This window comes from Dendrobates tinctorius, unplaced genomic scaffold (assembly GCF_039654945.1).
Source record: "Dendrobates tinctorius isolate UK_male_01 unplaced genomic scaffold, ASM3965494v1 ptg000009l, whole genome shotgun sequence".
Taxonomy (NCBI): domain Eukaryota; kingdom Metazoa; phylum Chordata; class Amphibia; order Anura; family Dendrobatidae; genus Dendrobates; species Dendrobates tinctorius.
Window position 1 is genome coordinate 21,510,536 of NW_027361677.1, and position 23,311 is coordinate 21,533,846.

The 23,311-nt window shown below is 44.5% G+C and overlaps 1 protein-coding gene across 1 annotated transcript in view; it reads left to right on the plus strand.

Annotated features, from left to right (window-relative positions):
* Positions 1-1,397, plus strand: part of LOC141097071 (EP-cadherin-like) — a 35,044-nt gene extending 33,647 nt beyond the window's left edge. The window contains exon 16 of the mRNA XM_073584045.1: positions 253-1,397. Coding sequence (XP_073440146.1) covers positions 253-459 — 207 coding nt within the window. The 3' untranslated portion in view covers positions 460-1,397. The remainder of the gene's footprint in view (positions 1-252) is intronic.
* Positions 1,398-23,311: the final 21,914 nt, after the last annotated feature.

The window sequence follows — 23,311 nt, forward strand, 5'->3', positions numbered from 1 at the left end:
CAAGTCTGGTGGACTGGCTAGGGTTAAATTGCCTAGTTGTCATTTTCCAGTGAGTGGACATTAGTGAGCTTCCATAGCTGCTTATACGGGAAGCTGCTTAATGGATTCTCTAGCTCATTAAAAGCAGAAATTACCTCTAAACAAGCTGACGGAACATTCCCGGCCTAATGTTCTGCAGGACTCTGCTCGTCTATTGTTAGAATATCTGCTGCCATGATACAAACTCGACTGACTTTCTACTTTCTCTTAAAGAACCTCCATGCGGCTGACAACGACCCCACTGCTCCACCCTACGACTCCCTCCTCGTCTTTGACTACGAAGGTAGCGGTTCGGAAGCGCCTTCTCTTAGTTCCATAAACTCTTCCAGTTCGGGTGACGATCAGGATTATGACTGTCTCAAAGAATGGGGTCCTCGCTTCCGTAAACTAGCAGATATGTACGGAGGAGACGAAGACTAGTTTATAAGAGCGGGACTGTGATACTGGAACTTCTACCACATCGCCTTAAACTCTGTTCCATCCAACTTTTTTTTTCCATTTTCAGACCAAACTGAAGACTCTCCACTTTGTATAGTTGTAACTTGAACCACTACTCGCATGTTTTTTATCATGGCTTTCATGCTTGACAATCTTATGACACAAACTTTTTTTTTTTTTTTTCTTTAAAGAGCTGAAAAGCCAAAATCTGGTGCCTGAAACTATGCTTACAAACTAGAACATGCCAAAAAAAGGCTGTGCCTTTCTTTAGAAGCTATAGATGATGCAGTACTCGGTCATGGTTTCTTTTTTTTTTTTTTTTTTTTAACACTTACAATTTTTTTTTTCTTCATTCTCCATAACCTTCACTTCTTGGATGAACCAATGATGCATGACTCTGAGATGATACTTGTAGTGCAAAAACTTTCCACCAATGCTGAGGATTAGTTCAGACCATGCTCTAAAGGTTCTACAGGAGAAGACCGAAACCATCTTATGGCCATAATGAGACCACGCTGAAACACTTTTTGGCATCGGTCCCCCTTAGTCTGTTCACATTGAGGTTTTTTTTGGAGCAGAAACTCTCCAAATCTGAAATCTCCATAAACTGTTTCTGCTCTGAAAAACCTGCAAAAAACTAAGTGCACACCCTTATTTCATAGTTGTTGTTTTTTTTTTTTTTTGGCGTTTTCAAACCTTGTCTGCCATTATCTTTCTACAGTAGTTTAAACTTCTAACTCCCTGTTTTGGGGGTTTTGTTTCTAATTCACAATTTGGGTTATTGCTGCAGGTTTTTATATTTTTTTTTTTTCAGTTTTGTCCACTATTTATAGGAATAAATGGTTCTCTTTTTCTAACTTGTTTTAAACTTGCAAGAAAAGATTTGATGTAAAATGCCCAAATACATTTTATTAAACGTTTCTGTGGGTTTTTTATTGGGGTGCAAAAGTTAAAGAACCTCATTCAAGAGTCGGATTTATCTTTCTCGGTTTCTTTTACCTATATGGTAAAAATAAGAGGTGAAGGCCCATCAGTGAGAGAATATCTGGGATATGGGTTGCTCACTTCATGCACCAGTAATAACTAGCTGATGAGGTGTACTGAAATTTTTATCAATCACGCTCGGGTTCTAACAGATTGTCTTCAGCGTGAAGAATGTGTGTGCCCCGTGGCTGTTACATAGTTTAGCTTTTTGTTGGTCACTGGGGATTTCTCTGTAGCATACATGTATAGGGGCTGATGTCTCCTCAGACACCTCCTCGATCCACCTTCCTTGTGCATATGTTTGTTAACTCTAAAAGTTGAGGATATCAATTCTGCTGTAAAGTTGGCATACAGTCCTAGATCTCTGCTGACCTACACTAATCTTCATACTCTGAGGATGTACTGTAGTCTCTGCACATGCAGTGCTAAGTGGTTCAGTACCAGTATGTTTTCCCTGCCACCTGCTTGTTAGGGCTGACAGGGAGAAGCAGGAGCCAGAGGAGATGATGTGCACCACATGATGCACACAGGGCAGCATTAGCCACTAGAGAAGGATACAGTGCTTCATGTTTCCCCCTCCCACAGGTAGCAGAAGAAATGCTTAACTTGGTCACAAGCCTCAAGGACCTCATTAGGATGGAAGTGAGGGAGTCCATAAAGTCCCTATCAAGGGGGAGGAATGAGGAGTCCTGTCTCCTCTCCATCTTGCTTGGAGGAAGACTCTGTCCGTTTCTGCTTTTCCTTGGACGGTGTGGACAAACTGGTGAAGGCGGTCAGAGGCACTATGAGGGGTGACTCAATCTAGGCCGGAACATTCTGTGCAGGACATCATGTTTTGGCGATTGGATCAAAAAGCGCAGATCTAGTTTAGGGCTCTCGCCTTTTGGCCTTGCAGTTGCCCCTTGGGTATTTTCTAGAGTAGTTGCTGATATTATGGCCCACCTGCATGAGTCTGACATCCTTATCATTCCCTAACTGAACAATTTCCTTATTGTTAGCAGACCATTAGTTGAAGTAGAGGACTGTGTCTACTCCTGCAGCGCTTGGGTTGGTTATTGAATATAAAAAAAATCATAGCGACAACCCTTGAGATTGCAGCAGTCTTTGGATTCTTAACAGTAGTGTCGTTTACAGTCTGACAAGTTGGTTTGTCTACGTCACCAGGTTTTGAAACCCTCAGGCAGGGTATGTCCCTGTTGGGTTCCCTGTCTTCATGCGTCCTAATGGTCCAGTGGGCACAATTTCATGTAAGGCCGCTACAGAGGTATATCTTAATGATAGGGCCCTTGGGGGGGATTACTGCAAGGTCAGCTGACTTTACCCCAGGCTTATGTAAAATCCCTTAAGTGGTGGCTAGACCAGGGTTATCTGTTCAGTGGGGTTCCCTGGGAAAATCTCAACCAGGGTAGTCACCATGGACGCAAGCCCTTCTGGTTGGGGGGCAAATATGGGTCAAGTCATGATCCACGGCCTATGGGATCACCAAGAAATAGAGATCTTTTAAACTGAAGGAGATAACTGCAGTAGAACTGGCAGTTAAGACTCATTATATATCTGCAGGGTCATCACATGCAGGTCCTCTCCTGACAATCAGGTGGCAGTGGCCTACATCAACCACCAAGGTGGGTCTCTTTCCAGACCCCTAGTGGAAGTAACACAGCGCTTGTTTCAGATAAAGATAGCAGTGCATTTTCTAACAGCACTGCTCATACAAAGAAAGGACCAGGGCAGATATCTTGAGCTGCAACCTACTAAGGCAGGGAGAATGGTTGCTGAAACGTGCCATCATCTACCAGATTGTGCGGATGTGGGGTCAACCTGACATGGACCTCTTTGCCACCAGGAGAAACAGGAAAGTGAAGCCGTTCTGTTCTCTGAGCCCCAGAGAGAGTCCTCTGCTGGTGGATGCCTTCCTCCCCTTTATCCTTGTTGCCTCTAGTGGTGAGAGAAATCAAGGAAGACTAGGCAAGAGTTATAGAGATTGCCCACTTTTGGCTCAGAAGGGCATGGTTTTTATAGCTAAGGCACGTTGGTTTCAGACCCAGAGATCCAGAGCTCCTCTCCCAGGGTCCAGTCTGCCTTCCAGAAGTAGTGGGACTTCCTCTGACTACATGGAATTTGAAAGGGCGTTACTGAGGGATGGAGTGCATACGTGATGTCACCTTTTGTATTATCAGGTGACCTCAAACACAGAGGTATTGCTCTTGTTTACCTCACCCCAAATAAAGTGCTTTTAATTGAAATAACAACCGACTCCTTTTAATGATCCTACATTTACCAAAAACATGTATACTTATGTCATTGTCCAGTCTACTGAAGCCCACGTCTTCTGTACCAGAATTAAACCAGATTTCTCACCTGTACACTGAAGATACTAATCCATTTGTCCCAAGATGCGGCTAGCTCTGCTACATCTAGATGGCAGGCTTGATTGTTGCAGAAGGCGACTGTAAACCCTGCCATCCTGTAGAGACACTGAGCTGCTCTAGCTCAGCACCTCACGGTGAACTCCTTGCGCTGCCGCCAGCAAGATCCTGGGAGTTCAGCCAATGAACTCCATTCAACTCACTTAATAATAATAATCTTTATATAGTGCTAACATATTGGGCAGCGCTGTACAGTTTGCACACATTATCATCACTGTCCCCGATGGGGCTCACAATCTAAATTCCCTATTAGTATGTCTTTGGAATGTGAGAGAAAACCGGAGAACCCGGAGGAAACCAACGCAAACACGGGGAGAACATACAAACTCCTTGCAGATGTTTTTTCTTCGTGGGATTCCAACCCAGGACTCCAGCGCTGCAAGGCTGCAGTGCTAACCACTGAGCCACATGCTGTTAGAACTTTTCCCACAGTGCTGAGGTCAGTGAGTTGAACTGAATTAATTGGCTGTAAACTCTCAGGACCTTTCTGATGGCACCGTGAGCGTCGGGGAGGTAAAAGGATTTCACCGCACAGCACTGAGCAACCATGCATAGCTTAGTGTCTCTGCTGGAAGGAAGCCTGTGTTGTCGCAACAATGCATCATGACATCTAGATGCATTGCAAGCCGAATGAATTATCTTCGCGGTGGACAGGTAAGGAATATGGTTATTTTAATTGTTACAGGAAACGTCTTCAGTAAATGAGCTGTGAGGCGAGTATTTGTTTTTTCTAATTGTATATTCATTAAAGAAGTCTGTCGTTAGGTCAATTAACTGACTTTTTATTCTGGGAGGGTGTTTTTTTTTTTTTTTTTTTTTGGGAGGGGGGTTGACCCGGGAAGCTGCATAGTTATTACTCCATTCCCAGGCTATAAACATCTGCCCCCAGCTGTCTGCTTTCCCTCTGCTGGTTAATAAAATGTTGGGATATCACATGCCTTTTTTTTTCCCCCTGAAAGGAATGTATTTACTAAAAAAAAATATACAGTAAACTACACACAAAGCACTGATAATAATAGTCTTATACAGCACCACCATATTCCGCAGCGCTTTACAGTTTAACTCTTCCAAAACACAAGTCATAAGTAACATCGTTAACAATACAATAATTAAAGCAAAATAAAGCGACCCTGCTTGTGAGAGCTTACAATCTACAATGAGGTGGGGGAGATACAAAGTACAGGTGTGTATTTACAATGATGGTCCAGCCATCTTGAGGGAGTGAGGGATAGATGGAGATAGTGAATAGCCTACACACGCACACTTACACATAAAATGACTTTGATTAGTGAATGTAATAGGCTGCTCTCAACCAGTGCGTTTTGAGGGAGCGCCTAAAACTATGGAAATTGTAGACAGTCCTAATTTCTTGGGGTAGAGCATTCCAGAGTATTGGCGCAGCACGGGAGAAGTTTTGTAGTGGGAAGTGGGAGGTACGGCTTAGTGCAGAGGTTAGTCGAAAGTCGTTTACAGAGCGCAGAGGTCGGTTAGGCCGATAGACCAAAATGAGGGAGGATATGTAGGGGGGTGCTGCACTGTGGAGAGCTTTGTGGGTGAGAACTAGTACTTTGGATTGGATCCTATAATGAATGGGCAGCTAATATAAGAACTGGCGAAGAGCGGATGCGTCCGAGTACCGATTAGGCCTCTTTCACACATCCATTAGTCTCCATCAGTCAAAATCCACCGTTTTGCAAAAAAAAAAGGATCCGCCATTTTTCTTGGCGGATCCGTTATTTTCCCCATTGACTTGCATTATCGGCAGATCTTGACGGATGGTCATCCATTGGATCTGTTTTTATACGGATCTGCCAAAATTTTGGCGTCCGCTGACATGCCTGGACGGACCATGAAACGTTTTTTTCCCCCTGGTCGGATCTGCATTTTTCACTGCGCATGCCCGGAAGAATTACCTTTGGCAAAAATGTAACCCTAAACCCAGTCAGTCTCTGCCTCTCTCTCTCATTGCAGACACGGTTCCTTTAAAATTCTACCTTACACGGATCCGTCAAAACAACGGTCTGGTGCCACCCGTTTTTTTCAATCCGCCTACGGATCCATTTTCCGCCATTTTGGCGGATTTCGACTGAGCAGGGAAAAAAAACGGATGTGTGAAACAGGCCTTAGCCAGATGGATGATGGTATTATAGGAGCATAGTAATATGGTATTAGTAGTATAGTATTAGTATAGCAATACAGTAGTACTAATATAGTAGTGATGGTATAATATCTCACTCACACACAGATACAAAAAGATTATATATATTCTGTGTATATTAAATATAGAATTGCAAAAGATCATGTTAAAATAAGCATTTAAATCAGGTGTCATTCTGACGCTAGACGTTAAAAATTGGATTGTACTCACATGAAAAACGCATAGCACTCTTCTGACTTTTCAATAACAAAATCGTACTGATTTTAAAAATCGCCAGTGTGTCTCCCACCTTAAGGGGAATCTGTCCGTAGGATCAACCCTCCAGAGCCATGTTTATGTAGGTTGTAGAAAGTTGAATACAATGATACCTTGATATCTGAAAGTAAAAGCTGAAAAAAATCAGTTAAATACTCAAGGGTCTCAAAATAGTAAATCATATAGTATACCCTAAAAATAATACTTTATTAATAAAAAAACCACAAGGGTCACACCACAAGTGAACACAAAAAAACAAACAGAAAAAGGTGTCCAAAAATCCAAAATACATAAAATGTGGGGAATAACCTAGGAGTCCCTATTGATATCTCCTGTTATCACCTTCCTAGCTGCGGAGGTTGGCACCCTAGGGGGAATGTTGTGGCGCCCCCGCTCAACGGTGGCTGTCCCTGGGGACCCTGTTGCACCCTGGCACCTCTAATGGAGTCCCTTCCCCGATGCTAAGGGGACCCCTATCAGATAACAGAGAAAGTAAAAGTTGTCACGATCTATAGACCGGACATAGATCTCCCCGGGAATCTGTCTCCAGAGCTTATAAATGAAAGGGAGATGTTATCCATGTGAGATGTAGATCAAGAGAGCAGGACTGTCAGTCATTACATGTTTCACACTGGTAAAACCCTCTTTAACCCCTTACTGCCATTGGACGGAATAGTACTTGCAATGGCAGTACAACCGCTTTGATGAGAGCTCCGGCGGTGAGCCCGCATCAAAGCCGGGACATGTCAGCTGTTTTTAACAGTTGACATGTGCCCGCAATGGGAGCGGATGGAATCGCGATCCACCCGCGCCTATTAACTAGTTAAATGCCGCTGTCAAATTCTGACAGCGGCATTTAACGCACGCTTCTGGCCATCAGGCTGGAAATACACGCACCGCTGGCCCCGTCACGTGATCGGGGGTCATCAGTGCGTCGGCATAACAACCAGAGGTCTCCTTGAGACCTCTAAGGTTGTTGATGCTGGATTTCTATGAGCGCCACCCTGTGGTCGGCGCTCGTAGCAATGCAGTACTTCTACTGAGCATCGCCTGTATGTAGCCGAGGTGATCAAGTTGTGGCAGCTTCTAGCCTCCCATGGAGGCTATTGAAGCAACATAAAAGTTCAAATCACCCCCCTTTCACCCCATTCAAAATAAAAGAAAAAAATAAATCAAACATACACATATTTGGTATCGCCGAGTTAAGAATCGCCCTAGCAATAAAAAAAAAAGGATTAACCTGTTGCTAAATGGCATAGTGAGAAAAAAAATCAACGCCAGAATTAAATTTTCTTTGGTTGCCGCGACATTTCATTAAAATGTAACAACGGGCGATCAAAAGATCGTATCAGCACCAAAATGGTATAATTAAAACGACAGCTTGGCACGAAAAATGGAGATGCTACGGGAATCGGCAAATGGCGCAATATTTTTTTTTAACAAACTTTTGATATTTTTTTTCACCATTAGATAAAAAAGAGCCTAGACATGTTTGGTGTCTGAACTCGTAATGACCTGGAGAATCATAATGGCAGGTCAGTTTCAGCATTTAGTGAACCTGGCAAAAAAGCCAAACAAAAAACAACTGTGGGATTGCACTTTTATGGCAATTTCACCGCACTTGGAATTTTTTTCTCGTTTTCGAGTACACGACCTGGTAAATCCAGTGGTGTTGTTCAAAAGCACAGCTCATCCCGCAAAAAAATAAGCCCTCACATGGCCATATTGACCGAAAAATAAAAGTTATGGCTCTGGAAAAAAGGGGTGCGAAAAACAAATGTCAAAACCGAAAAAAGCTCTATGGGTTAAAATCTTTGGATCCAGAATCTTGTGGAGATCTATGTCCGGCCCATAGATCGTAACAGCTCATTTACATACTAAAAATATTGCGGATATTACTGGAATTAAAGCGTCGGATCACAGACCTCTTGATATATTTTATTCAACTTTCAATGACCTTCATGCCCATATAGATGGCTCAGGAGGGTTCCAGACTAGTGCATGGTGTGTTTCTATATCTACACCTTCTCACATACTTGCATCCCTTTGGAGAAACTCTTTAAATTTATCGTATTTTTGGCTAAAAATAACTTTTGCAACGAGAATTCATTAAAAAATAAAAAAAAAATAGCAGCGCTTTTCTTCTGCGTTGCACGGTCTATTTCGGGGGGTGCAATCTGTCAGCGAGCTCATTCTGACCAGAGTTTAACTCCTATGTTTCTGCTTTTATCGGCTCCATTGTGTTTATCGATTAAAATTCTGCACGATGCATTTTGTTTAATTTTTATTTTGAGAACTTGCATGCAATAGACCCCAGGTAAACCCCCATAATGGTCAAATGGGCCCTCCTGCTTTTATTTACATGAGGTGTGCAACTGATTAATTTTGGATGAGAATTGTTTGCTTAAAAAAAAATAAAAATAAAACAAAACAGTACAGGCAAATTAAATGCTCAAAAGCACATGTGAACAGAACTTGAGTTACCCCCTCCCTCCAGAAAGCTCACTGATAGTTTCTCAGTTAACTCTTACTACAACATAGGGGCTAGAGATAGTAGATGGTGAAAAAGTTGACTGCAAATATAATTTTCATCAAAAAATACATGCACTTACTGAATGTACTATACAACTTGTTCAGTTATATGATGTGCAGACCTCCTTTTTACACTGTTTTTGCGTCATGTTTCTGGCATAAAAATGATTCTAATTTTGACGGTTAATGCATTTTTTTTTTTTTTTTAAAAAACACCTTTTTTATCCAGATGTTTTAACCAAATGCATCAGTTGTGAATTTTCAAAGTGATAGAAATTTTTTTGTTCCAGTTGTGCTCCAGTGCCATAGCGGAGTACAAAATCTAGACAACTATAAGACATTTTGCCCTAAAGGGTAAAGGACAAAAAAACCTTTAATTTTTTTATTTCATGCAAAATTAACCCGTGTGCGCCATTTTTAAAAATTTGGTGTAAAAGATCACAAATCTGAAATATAATCCATCAGAAATGAAAGCAGCACGCCATGGAGACTTCAATTTGAATGATGGTTTATTAGCCCATCTGGCTATGTGCCCATTCAGCAACGTTTCGGTCCAAAAGGGGTACGGTCCTGAATGGGCACATAGCCGGATGGGCTAATAAACATCACTTAAATTGAAGTCTCCATGGCGTGCTGCTTTCATTTCTGATGGATTGTTTTGAGGTTTGGTATATGTCTGGAAGCGTGTACCCGTTTTTTTTTCTCTCTTTTGCTGCTTTTTCATTTTTTTCATTAAATCTGAAATATAGAAGTTTTTTTTTTGTAAACAAGCCTTTGCTGCGCTCACTTTTTTTTGCACCTGTACATTACAGCAAAAAAATTGTTATAAATCTTTTGCCAAAATTCAACATATTGTAACTTTGCCAGTGGGTAATGTGTGGAAATAAAAGTTTGATGGAGACAGTGACGTCACTCGCTGTGCAGGTGCTATAGCATTACCTGGCCACTAGGTGGCTCTGCACTATTACCTATATGCTAGCTGATTGGCAGTGGTTACACCTAGTAGAGGTGACTTCCCGGAAACCATTATGAGAATTCTCCCAGCATATCTTGACCTGGTGAGGTTATAAGGGCATGCTAGGGTTTGTAGTTTCACAGCAGCTAGAGTGCTGCAGTTTGATCTAGCGAGCAGATACGACATTGATCCATGGCACCACTAACATACAGCACTGCTATCCTTTGTGAAAGAGGGGATTGTGCCCTGATCCTGGGACATAGGGCCCAGGAGGGACTGCAGTGTCCCCCTTATCATATGATACATCAGTGCCACATTTGTACAGTTCACACGCTGTTCCAGTTTATTGCGTCATCTCTGTCTATAATCTGGCTGTAATCTGAGATGGTGGATTGTCAGGAATTCAGGTGTGAGAAGGAAGGATGGTGGGGGTTGTCTGTCTTCTATGTGTATTTAGCAAATTGACTTTTCAGAGAGGAGGCAGACTAGAACTCTATAGCGCCACCTGCTGGAAGCCTACAAGTCTCTATGGACCCTTGCAGTATGATTTGGGATAGAAGCCAAATCATAATCTCAATTTGCAGACACGGTGTTTCGGGGGGTTTGCCCCTCGTCAGTGCAAAGTATGAGATCTGATTTGGGTAGGTGAGCAGTTCTGGACTGATGTCTAAGGGGTAACGTTTCTCCTTGTGGAGGGTGACATATCGGCTCTGGTATGCCAAAGTAAGGAGACTTATTAGCCGGGCAATGCTTTTCTAGGAAATTATATCCTAAGCCATATTGCAACGCTCGTTTAGTGACTTGTAGGATTGCTGCTTCGAACAGGTGGCGCTATAGAGTTCTAGTCTCCTTCCTCTCTGAAGAGGCAATCTGCAATATTTAATTTCACAGAAGAGCACTGCATGGCGACTAATCTGACTTAGGCTAGTTTCACACTAGCGCTTTGGAGCGCAGAGACGGCCTGCGCACGGCCGCCGCTAAGCCCCGCCCCTGCCGCGCCTCCGCCGGTAGCTCCGTCTACCGGCGCATGACGCTGCATGTGTCCTGCGACCCCTATCTTTGTCACTGGGGGCGCAGGCCGTGCGCAGTATGCGTTTGGCGGCGCATGCGTCCTTTTGATGGTGCGCCGACCTGCGCCAAACGCAACCTGCTGCAGTTTGGTTGCGCTCAGCGCACTGTCAAAAAGGTGCATGCGCCGCCAAACGCATGCTGCACTCGGCCTGCGCCCCCAGTGACAAGGATAGGGGACGCATGCAGGGGCGGGGCTTAGCGGCGGCCGTCGCTGCGTTCAAAAGCGTTAGTGTGAAACTAGCCTTAGATTGGCATGTCAGAGCTGGTATGCCACTCTCCGCAAGGAGAAATGTTACTACCTGGAGCTTAGGGTATTTTGCTAATTTTTAAGGATGCATGTAACAGGTATATTGTCAGTTTTCCTCTAAACTCATTGAGATTTTTTTTTTATTTTTTATCCCTTAAAGAGGACCTGTCACTTTCCATAAATGTGTAATCCTTATTACCTGGTCTAAATGCCCCTGCTCTTCTGAATCTGGCGATGTTTTTCTTTTGTTCCTGCTCCTCTCCCTTAAGGAGATATGGTCCTCTCTTCTTTGCATGTAAATCTAGAGACTTTAAACAAGTGGGCGTGGTCATCGAGAAGACAGCCCACTTGGCTTACAGGACTAGATTTATATACAAAAAAAGAAAGGACCATATCTCAGAAAAGGAGAGGCTCAGAAACATAAGAAAAACAACGCCGGATTCAGGAGAACAGCGGCATTTACACCAATAAATGTAAAAAAAAATTTTTATTTTATTTTATGGTGATTGACTGATTGTCTTTAAATGTCTCATCCAAAAGGGATTTACTTTTGTTATACTGAGACCCTGGTGAAGCGGCTATGATCAGAGAGCCTTGAGGAGTCTTACCTCGACTCATGCACGTGCCGTATCTTCCTTTGCTCCTCAGCATGTGAGGGAAGAAGCTCGATACATCACAAGGTTTCCTGATGTTATTGGGCCTGGATCCAGCTTGCATGTCAAGGATCCTAGCAGTGAGACTCTTTCCCATAAGTGATAGCGATCATATAATCTATGACAGCAGAGACTGCGGGGATCTCCCGTGGATAAGATCTGCACGTACTTGTAGGCCTGATGCAATTCAGTGTGTTCTTCCTCATTTTTCATCCCTCTTTTACAAGAAGCGGTGGAAAAAACTTCTGTTTCCATTTCCTAGAAATGATTCTTTAAAAGCTATGACTTTTAGGCTCAGAAAGTTTTTCAAGAAGGAAACTGACATTTTTTTTTAGTCCGTTTCCTGAGCGTTTTTCTCATGGTTTTTGTGACTTCTTTTGTTATCGTCATTTTCTGGTTGTTGTTTTTTTTTTCACTCCATTGAATAATGAAAAACATGCATTTTTTAAGAAAAAAACAATGACAAAATACTCCGGAAAATTTACTTTTGAGCTTTCCCATGGACTTGTATGATGAAGCAAGAAGTGTCTTCCGAGCAGAAAACATCAAAAGCAGGACGTCACTTCTTTTAACCGCTTGGCTTTTCTTTTTTTTCCCCAAGTCTGTTATCCATAGACATGCATATGTTCATGCTTTTGATAGTTTTTTTTTTAAGGCAGGTTCTGAGAACGCCATGGTTTGTCACATAGAGATGCCTCCTGTTCTGACCCCTGCTCGGGACCCCCATTACTTTTCTACATATTGTCAGTAGGAACATACATAATAACAAAACAAGATGCAAATGAATTATTAAGTATGCCTTGCATAAATGATTGCACCGTACGCCATGCACTATTGGACCCTTCCATTACATAGTGATTTTGTTATCCCCTGACTCACACCAATGTCCTGCAGGCGAGCAGGTTAATGGTCTTCTGGGGACATTAAATTGCACACCAAACACAATAATCCGACCTGTGTGGGGACATCTTGGCCGTCCTTTATGTCGGGGGAGAGAGGAATCGAGCTCGTTAGATTTCGCCATGCCTCTATGGGGAATCCAGATATACACAAGAATGAGCATCATGTTAGAGATCAATACAACCCGGACCCATACCACGGATGTGCGTGAGACTGTACTGTCATCATTTTGGTTACATAACCTGAGCCGTGGTCGTTATTTCAGTCCAACAGCCTAAAGGTGAGAAAAGTCCCATTACCTCTCGTGTGTAACCTCCGGCCCCTCGCTCCTGCCCCTGGTGTGTAACCTCCGGCCCCTCGCTCCTGCCCCTGGTGTGTAACCTCCGGCCCCTCGCTCCTGCCCCTGGTGTGTAACCTCCGGCCCCTCGCTCCTGCCCCTGGTGTTGTAACCTCCGGCCCCTCGCTGCTGCCCCTGGTGTGTAACCTCCGGCCCCTCGCTCCTGCCCCTGGTGTGTAACCTCCGGCCCCTCGCTGCTGCCCCTGGTGTGTAACCTCCGGCCCCTCGCTCCTGCCCCTGGTGTTGTAACCTCCGGCCCCTCGCTGCTGCCCCTGGTGTGTAACCTCCGGCCCCTCGCTCCTGCCCCTGGTGTGTAACCTCCGGCCCCTCGCTCCCGCCCCTGGTGTGTAACCTCCGGCCCCTCGCTCCCGCCCCTGGTGTGTAACCTCCGGCCCCTCGCTCCTGCCCCTGGTGTGTAACCTCCGGCCCCTCGCTCCTGCCCCTGGTGTTGTAACCTCCGGCCCCTCGCTCCTGCCCCTGGTGTGTAACCTCCGGCCCCTCGCTCCTGCCCCTGGTGTGTAACCTCCGGCCCCTCGCTCCTGCCCCTGGTGTGTAACCTCCGGCCCCTCGCTCCTGCCCCTGGTGTGTAACCTCCGGCCCCTCGCTCCTGCCCCTGGTGTTGTAACCTCCGGCCCCTCGCTGCTGCCCCTGGTGTGTAACCTCCGGCCCCTCGCTCCTGCCCCTGGTGTGTAACCTCCGGCCCCTCGCTCCTGCCCCTGGTGTGTAACCTCTGGCCCCCCGCCATACCGTTGGCCTTTACTAACGTGACGGAATGGCTGGTGGTGCGGAGCTCACTGATACCAGCTCGGTCCTGTAATAGGAACCGCGGGATAACAAGTCCGTTCATAACATTTCTTCCGAGATCTCCCCCCCCATCACCTGTGAGTGATATTATTGAGAAATGGAAGGAACCGCAGCGGCTCAGCAATGAAGTGGAGACCCCACAATGATGGGGGGGCCGAGTGCTGAAGATCAGAGGGCAGAAAAATCACCATCACTCGGATGACTCCATAACTGAGGAGTCCAGATCTCCATTGGTATAACATCAGCACAAACACTGCGCCTCCGCCGGGCGCTACATGGCCGAGCAGCTGCATGCAGCCTTACATCACCAAGCACAAGGCCGAGCGTGGTGTAAAGCCGCCACCACTGGACTCTGGAGGAGACATGTTCTGTGCAAGGACGGGTCACACGTCTCTATCTGCATCTGATGGAGTCTTGGTTTGTTGAATACCAGGAGAACGTTACTCCCTGTCTGCATTGTGTCCACTGTACAGTTTGGATGGGGTATAACGCTATGGGCTGTTATCAGGGGTCAGCCTCTGCCTTTTAGTTCCAGTGATGGAAAATGTTAAATTTTTCAGCACAAGATATTGTGGACAATTGTAGCTTACAGTTTTGTGGGAACAGTTTGGGGTTCACCCTTTTCTGTTCCCCATAACTACACCCATAAACATGTGACTGGTGGAAGAACATGAGCGGTTGCCCAGAGCCCGGACCACAACCCATCCAACAACTAGAGCGGACATTGTGAGCCTGACCTCTCCTCAGCATTGGGGTCTGGCCTCACAAACGCTCTTCTGGATGAAGGGGCAAAAATACCCACAGACGCCTCTAAAATCTTGTAGAGACCCGTCCCAGAAGAGCCAGAGCTGGTATATCTGCAGAGATGTTGACCCGATATTAATGTCTATGGGATGCAGAATGGGAGGCCGGCAAAGCTCCTGTAGTGTAACGTGGAGGGGCACATACTTTGTCCTTATGGATTTTAACCTGTTGCTTTCCTGAGATGGGTGATATTAGGTGAACTACGAAACAAAAAGTAACTGTGGTATCTGGCTGCTCTCCATTACTGGATATGTGACTTTTGTGATGTTTTCCGCCCTGCCCCTCTTCCGGTCTCTCCTCTCTTTGCCTTTGGCCCTTTCATGTATTGCAGCATCACCTGGAATCTGAGTCATCAGTAGTCTCAGGAACTACTGTTGTAAAACTACAACTCCCGGCATGCCCTCACAGTCTGTCCTTGTCAGACAATTCTGACATATGAAGCGGATATGGCTGAAATGTTCATTATTGGAAACTCCCTTTAAGAGCAGCGTAACAAAGTTCAGGGAAGTTTTTCAGATGTCGGGAGAGGGGAGGGGTACCGGACCCTGTTACATTTCCCTATGTCTGATTTCCCAGCCTTGGGCAGATGGAGCAGAATATTACCCAATCTTCCTGCCATTACCTGCCTTTCAGTTTGTAAGAATTTTAGGCAATTACCATCAGGATTTTATGTGATGAGATCACAATCATATCTACGTTCTCAGACACTGATAAAACCTGATTATTGGATGCAAGCAAATGGCACAAGCAAAAGCAGAACGCAAATAAAGTAAAAGAAAATGCTCTGTATAAAGATTGCATGGGAACCGTAATAAAAACCTCTCTTTATAGCTGACCTGTCATTGGTAATTTTTTATTTACCTGGTGTAAACACCGCTGTTCTCCTGAATCCTTTTTCTTTTGTTCTGGATCCTCTCCGTTCCGGAGATACGGCCCCTTCTTCCCTGTATACAAATCTAGGCAAATGGGTGTGGCGACAACTCCCACTTGGCTAAAAAGGTCTAGATTTATATACAGTAAAGCGTGGGACTTATCTCTGGAACAGAGAGGAGCAGGAAGAAAAGAAAAACAATGCCAGAATGAGGAGAACAATGGCATTTACACCAGAGAAAAAAAATACATATTTATGGCGATGGGTAAATGTTGTGAGTTCATTTTCCCCTTCATTACTGAGGCCCGAGGAACTCCCTCTTCTGGTAAAGAAAGGTAGTGAGCCTGATTATCAAACACCTGAGGCTGATGATGATGACGACTGGCTGAGTGGAGTTACTGACTGGATACAAGGCTGCCGACGCCCTTCTGCCCTGCGGGTGATTTCTCTGTGGGATCCTTGGAGACCAGTCTGAATTCCTGCTCCTCTAAAGCTAAGTTTGCTGCTCGGCCTTTTGCTTTGTGCTTTGACTTTGTTTTGCTTTGTTTTTCTGGATTTCTGCCATTCCCTGCTGGGGTGTGCTGAATTCCTTTAGCTCTGTCTTCTGAAAATACCTGAGTGCTGATTTAGTTTTTGAAGCCTAGCTGCTTCAGGGCCTTTTTCATATCAGCTTGTTGGCTTATGTCTTTGATATGGTTTTGGCAGATTTCAGACAGCAGCCTTCCTGTCCTTTCCTATCTAGGTAGTTTTGGGGCCCTGTCTTTGCTCAGTCTATCTTTCTGTCTGTGTTAGTGTTTTCATTTTCCTTCACCGTCATTAAATGTTGGGGGCTGCCTATTGCTTTGGGGTCTGCTCTGGGGCAGTTTAGATTTCCCCTTTTTTTTTCTTTAGGCCTATTTAATTCTCCGGCTGTGTTCGAGGGGTCTAGGGCATCGTAGGAACCCCCCACGGCTACTGCTAGTTGTGTGATAGGTTCAGGGGTCTGCAATCTGATAGTTGCCAACTTCTCTGGTTTTCTGGACTTAGCTTGTATTTCTGTTTTTGCCTCCTACGGTGACTCATTCATAACAGGTAAACCTGAACAGTAAAGGCACTGACTCCAAACATGGACTTCTCCTGAAGTCTGTGTTACTGCTTGGGTTCGGCAGCTTGAACATCGGATGTTTATCACGTTGTCATCTGCATGACATTGCGAGAAGCACTGGCGGCTCTGAACAGCGATAAGCTGTGACCGGTGGTAGAAAAGTTTACCTCCGGTCACAGGCGTCGGTTGATGAGAGAGTACTATTCCCATCAGTCTACGTCTGCTGCTGCTGATGGGAGTATTCATCAGCTGGCGTCTGTGCTATAAATAAAAAATAGTAAAAAAATGACGCGAGGTCTTCTATTTTTGGTAACCAGCGCAGGCAAAACTGACAGCTCCGTTCAGCAACCTTCAGCTGTCAGCTTTCTATTGGCTGGTTATCAAGAAAAGAGAGGAGGTCCCAACACATTTTTTTTTAAATTATTTAAAAAAATTATTAACACTGTGGGGTCCCCCATTTTTGACAACCAATCAAGCAAAAGGAGACAACTGGGGGCTGGTGTTCTCAGGCTGGTAAGAGGCCATGGGTATTGCCCCCCCAGCCTAAAAATAATAGCCTATATTAGATGTGCTAATTCTGGTGCTTTGTCTGAATCTTCCCACTTGCCCTGGAACGGTGGAAAGTGGACTGATGTCAGCTGTTTTTTGGCAGCTGACATCATAATGGAAAGGCGTCTATAAGACACCCCCCATTACTAACCCCATAGTTAGATTGTAAAAAAAAAAGACACAGCAGGAATAAAATCCTTTATTTGAAAGAAAGACAAAGACTCCGGAAAAAAAAAAATTAAGTTCGGCTAAACTGCTGGCCCCGAACACCCACGGGTTCGCCCATCACTAGTAACAGGTCCTTTTTAAAGGAGTGGTTTAATATTGCAGCTTGACAATATTCACTTGAATTGGGATAAGCAGTAATACCATACCCAGCCTATGAACAAGGGTGGCACTGTTTCAATTTTACTTTAATTTTCATTAGGGCAGTGATCCTACACATGTGGCTGTCCTGCTGTCACAAAATTACGACTATGCAAACGTCAGGTCACACTGTGAGTTGTAGTTCTTTTAACAGTTTGAATGTATTCATTAACATGATGTCATCTCTCAGTAGGAGACTCTCGGCCTGGCATGCGTTTCTTGCATTTTTACGACCCACAACATAAAAAATGTGTAAAAAAAAAAAAAAAGCAGAGGGTAAAAAAGAGCCGTTGTCTTATGAGGGGCCGGGACTGGAGGATTCCTTCATAACGGTAGGAGGACGGAGTCAGTGATGGTTGATATCGTATTGTCATATTATATTAAAGAATTCTCCTTTCTTCTCCAGACTTTGGGCAGAAAACTTTCAGTAAAAGCAATCGCTGGAAACTAGTGGTAAGTAGCTGATGTCTGGAGGATACCACCAGTCCTCATTAAAGGGAGTTGCATCTTGAGCTTTTTTCTGATAAATTATCATTAACCCCTTCACCCCTGAACCTGTTTTCAACTTCATGACCAGGCCAAATTTCACAATACTGACCAGTGTCACTTTATATGGTAATAACTCTGGAACGCTTCAACGGATCCCAGTGATTCTGAGATTGTTTATTCATGACATATTGTACTTCATAATAATGTTAAAATGTTTTTGGTATGACTTGCGTTTATTTGTTAAAAAATCGGAAATTTGGTGAAAATTTTGCAGTTTTCAAACTTTTAATTTGATGTCCTTAAAATAGAGAGTGAGGAAAAAAATGGATGCAAAAAAATGTTGTGCAATTTTTCCTGAGTGCGCCGATATCCCATATATGGAGGAAAACCACTGTTTGGGCGCACAGCAGGGCTCGGAAAGGAATGAGCACCATTTCACTTTTTGAATGCCAAATTGGCTGGAATTGAGAGCGGACACCATGTTGCATTTAGAGAGCCCCCGATATACCTAAATAGTGGAAACTCCCCCACAAGTGACCTCATATTAGAAACTGAACCCCTCAAGGAACTGATCCAGATGTGTGGTGAGCACTTTGAACTCCCAGGTGCTTTGTCAAAAATTATAATGTTGAGTGATGAAAATAAAGAAATCAAAATTTTTCCACAAAAATGTTATTTTAGCCCCCCAAGTTTTTTTTTTCTTTACAAGGGTAAGAGGAGAAAATGGACCCCAAAATTTGTTGATTAATTTCTCCTGAGTACGCTCATACACCATAAGTGGAGTAAAACTTCTGTTTGGGCGCATAGCAGGGCTCGGAAGGGAAGGAGTGATGTTTTGAAATGCAGACGTTGATGGAATGGTCTGCGGGCGTCATGTTGCGTTTGGAGAGCCCCTGGAGTGCCTAAACAGTGGAAATCCTCCACAAGTGACCCCATTTTGGAATTGATTTTTTTGTTTCCTGGTATGTCAATTTTATAATGTAGTGGCATACGTAGGTTGTGTAGAGTGTATCAGGTTGGTATCTGTCAGTTGTATAGTGTACGTCAGATTGGCATACTTGAGTTGGGTAGTGTACGTAAGGTTGGCAATTTAGTAGTCCATGAATGTGTGGTACAGTCTGAAGCATTCTGTTACACACAGGTCAGGTTTGTCGGGGCAGGTGTCACATTGATAAGTGGTGTCCTTGCGTATCCCCCTTCTGTAACACACTCTGCACCTCTTTTCCGACCTTCCTTACTTTGTGGTTTGAGGGATTTCTCCGGGGAAATGTTGGACTGGTACCAAATTAGCACCTTCAGTTTCGGAAGTACTGGGGCCCACTCCTTCTTGACTTCCAAATATTAGGGCCTTGATCACTACCTCTTGGAACTGAAGGTGCAACTTACTGATGTGGCCTGCACATTGTGATAGCACGTAGGTGTTGTGCATTGCCATCTGTACGATGTGCACATCCAGCTTCTTATACCACACCTTGGCTTTTCTCATGGCACTGTACGGCTGGAGGACTTGATCAGAGAGATCAACTCCCCCATGTTTTTGTTGAGGTACCTCGTACAGTGCAGAGGGTGCTGCTATCACCATGTATAGTGGTCAACAAAAGAGCATCCCTCTTGTCCTGGTACTTGACCACCAGCATTTGGTCTCTACATTGGCCTCTGCTTTTACCCTTTCTTAGAAGCTGTCCAATTAACGTCTTTGGGAGGCCTCTCTTATTTTTGTGGAGAGTACCTCATGCTGCAGTAGGAATGAAGGAATGTCCTTTTCACAAAGGTGGAGCGCCAGGTCACAATGTGAGTTCTCACTTAAAGCTCTGACACTAGTGGGGTTCTCCTGGTTTTCCCGCTAGGCCGCAAGTCTCTTCCTGACATAGTCTATTAAAGCCCATCGAGTCTCCCATGCACCAACTGGCCCCCTCCCAACCTGTACTCCTAATCCCAACCGATCCCAGTACCGAAGATAACTGGAAGTGATGGCCCTGCTCACTCGCACCGTTCCTCCACAATTGCAAGCGTGCTTCTACTGTCGCAGTCTCCGCATGGATCTTCATGGCTTAATAATTGGAGAAAGTCTCTGAGGCTCGGGGTGGAGAGGACTGGGCCTCTTGACAGGCATAGTTGGGCCTCGAGGCTTGACCAGCACAGGGCAGAGATTCTGTCATTGAACAGTGTAGCTGTACTTGGGGATATCTTCTGGGGAATCTGGACCTTGCCAGGTGGTGAAAGACACCTGGGTGGTGTAGACTCCGAGGTGAGGCCTGTCATGTTGGTCTGAGTAGTGTCTGAGGCATGTCTGCCCAGCTCCCTTCCCTGGCACCAAATCTTGTGGTTGGGCGTGCAGGGTTTTTATAGGAGGGAAGTCTTAATCCAGTCCAGTACATGAGGTCGCTCCCCCTGCAAATCTTCCAGCACACTTTGGTTCCGCTTGATGCTGGCTTGCCAGCAGATGGCGGCCTCTCCTCATTAGTGGCACCTCCTGCAAGAGTTCTCCAGATGTGTCATGGCTTCTTGTTACAGGTGAGACAAATCTCACACAATCTCCTCACTCACTCGCAGGACAGGGGGCACTCATGGGGGTCAATCGGGATGTCCTTCCCTTCATAAACTATAAACCTGTCGGTGTACCATGAGGTACTCTTGCACAGCTTGTAAAGCTTAATTCTGTACCTGGCCCTCTTACTGGGCAGGTTTTGCCGGAACATGAGCCTCCCCTTGAAATGTATTAGGGACTCATTCACACAGATGTCCCTTTGGGAAACATACACCTAAACACACTTGTTGCTGAAGTGCTCAATGACCATCCGAACTTTGAAAGGACGGTCAAAGTTGGGGTAATCTTGGGGAGGACAATGTGCATTATCATTGTAAATCAAAAATTTTGAATTGCCTCTATTCGTTTCTGGGTTATAGCCATGCAGAACACTGGAGTGTTATACAAAATGTCAACACTCCAATATTGCCGAAGTTCTTCACCTACCCCATGTAAAGGACCAGGCCCCAAACGTCATCATTTCTACGGCGTCTACAGGGATCCAGTTAAAAAATTATGAAGGACGGTATTGGGCAAAAAATTGCTGGGAGTACAAATTTGTTTGGGCCACCATGAGGTTTAGAAAATCCTCAGAGGAAAGGACTTTTAAAAAGTCTATTTCTGTGAGGAGAGTGGTGTGAAATTTGATTACTGATTGCAGCACAAAATCAGGAATCAATGGCTCATAATTTTCAGGGGCTGAGGTCCATACGGGGTCAGTAGAGGTGACAAACTTGAAATTTTTCCAGAAAATTATTGCAATTACACTTGTTTTGTGATACACATGTTTATTTACTTTGCATGTGGAGCAACACAAAAGAACGTGGAGGAAAAAAAAGGCAAATTGGACATCATTTCACACAAAATCCCAAAAATGGGCTGGACAAATTTTTTAGCACCCTCAATTTAATATTTGGTTGCACATCCTGTGGAATAAATAACTGCAATCACTCACTTCCTATAACCACCAACAAGCTTCGTTCACCTCTCAAATGAAATTTTAGACCACTTTTCTGCTCTAGGTCTCTGATATTTGAAGGGCATCTTCTCCCAACAGCAATTTTAAGATCTCTCAACAGGTGATCAATGGGATGTAGATCCAGACTCATCATTAGCCACTTCAGAACTATCAAGCGCTTTGTTTCCATCCATTTCATGGTGCTTCTTGAAGTATGTTTGGGGTAATTGACCTAGGATACAAACCCAGCTTTCTGACACTAGGCACTACACTGAAACCCAAAATCCTTAGGTAGTCTTCAGATTTCATGATGCCTTGCACACAGTCAAGGCACCCAGTGCCAGAGGCAGCAAAGCAACCCCAAAACATTTTTAAACCTCCACCATATGACTGTAGGTAGTGTTATTTTCTTTGTAGGCCTCATTCCATTTTCAGTAAACAGTAGCATAATATGCTTTACCACAAAGCTCTCTCTTGGTCTCACCTGTCTACAAGACACTTTTCCAGAAGGATTTTGGCTAACTCATGTACATTTTGGCAAACTGCAGTCTAGCTTTTTAACCCCTTTCTGCCATCCGACGTACTATCCCGTCCATGGGACCTGGGCCCCTATGCCCATGGACGGGATAGTAGGTCGGCGCAATCAGCGGCGCCCACGTGGTGAGCGTCGCTGATCGCGGCCGGGTGTCAGCTGATTATCACAGCTGACACCCGGCACAATGTGTCAGGGGCGGTCACGGACCGCCCCCGACACGTTAACCTCTTGCACACCGCGATCAAACATGATCGCGGTGTACCGGGGGTTAAAGGGAAGCATCGGCAGGGAGGGGGCTCCCTCCGTGCTTCCCTGAGCCCCCCACGGCAGCGCAATGTGCAGCGCTGCTGCGGGGGGCTCCTTTCCTCCAGGCCCCCGAATCCAAGATGGCGACGGGGGCCTGAGGAAGCTGGCTCCCTCAGTGCCTGCAAAGCGCAGGCATGAGGAAGCCTTCTGCAGTGCCTGTGTCAGATTGCTGATCTGTCACAGTGATCTGTGATGTGACAGATCAGCAATCTGTCACAGGACAGTGATGTCCCACCTAGGACTATTTAATAAAGTAAAAAAAAAAAAAAAGTGTTAAAATAATTAAAAAAAAAAAAAAAAAAAAAAAAAAATCGCCAAATAAATTAGAAAAAAAAAAAAAAAATATTCCCCCATTAAATCCATTTTTTGGAAATAATAAAAAAAACAAACAATAAAAGTACACATATTAGGTATCGCCGCGTCCGTAATGACCCGCCCTATAAAACTGTCCCATTAGTTAACCCCTTTAGCGAACCCCTTAAAAAATAAAAATAAAAAACGAAGCAAAAAATAATGATTTATTATCATACCGCCAAACAAAAAGTGTAATAACGCGCGATCAAAAAGACGCATATAAATATCCATGGTACCGCTAAAAACGTCATCTTGTCCCGCAAAAAACGAGCCGCCACACAGCATCATCAGCGAAAAAATAAAAAAGTTCTAGCTCGCAGAATAAAGCGATGCAAAAATAATTATTTTTTATATAAAATAGTTTTCATTGCATAAAACCGACAAAAACATAAAAAAACGACCTAAATGAGGTATCGCTGTAACCGTACTGACCCGAAGAATAAAACCGCTTTATCAATTTTACTGCACGCGGAACGGTGTAAACGCACCCCCCCCAAAAGAAATTCATGAAACGCTGGGTTTTGTTCATTCTGCATCCCAAAAATAGGAATAAAAAGCGATCAAAAAATGTCACGTGCCCGAAAATGGTACCAATAAAAATGTCAACTCGTCCCGCAAAAAATAAGACCTCACATGACTCGGTGGGTCAAAATACGGAAAAATTATAGC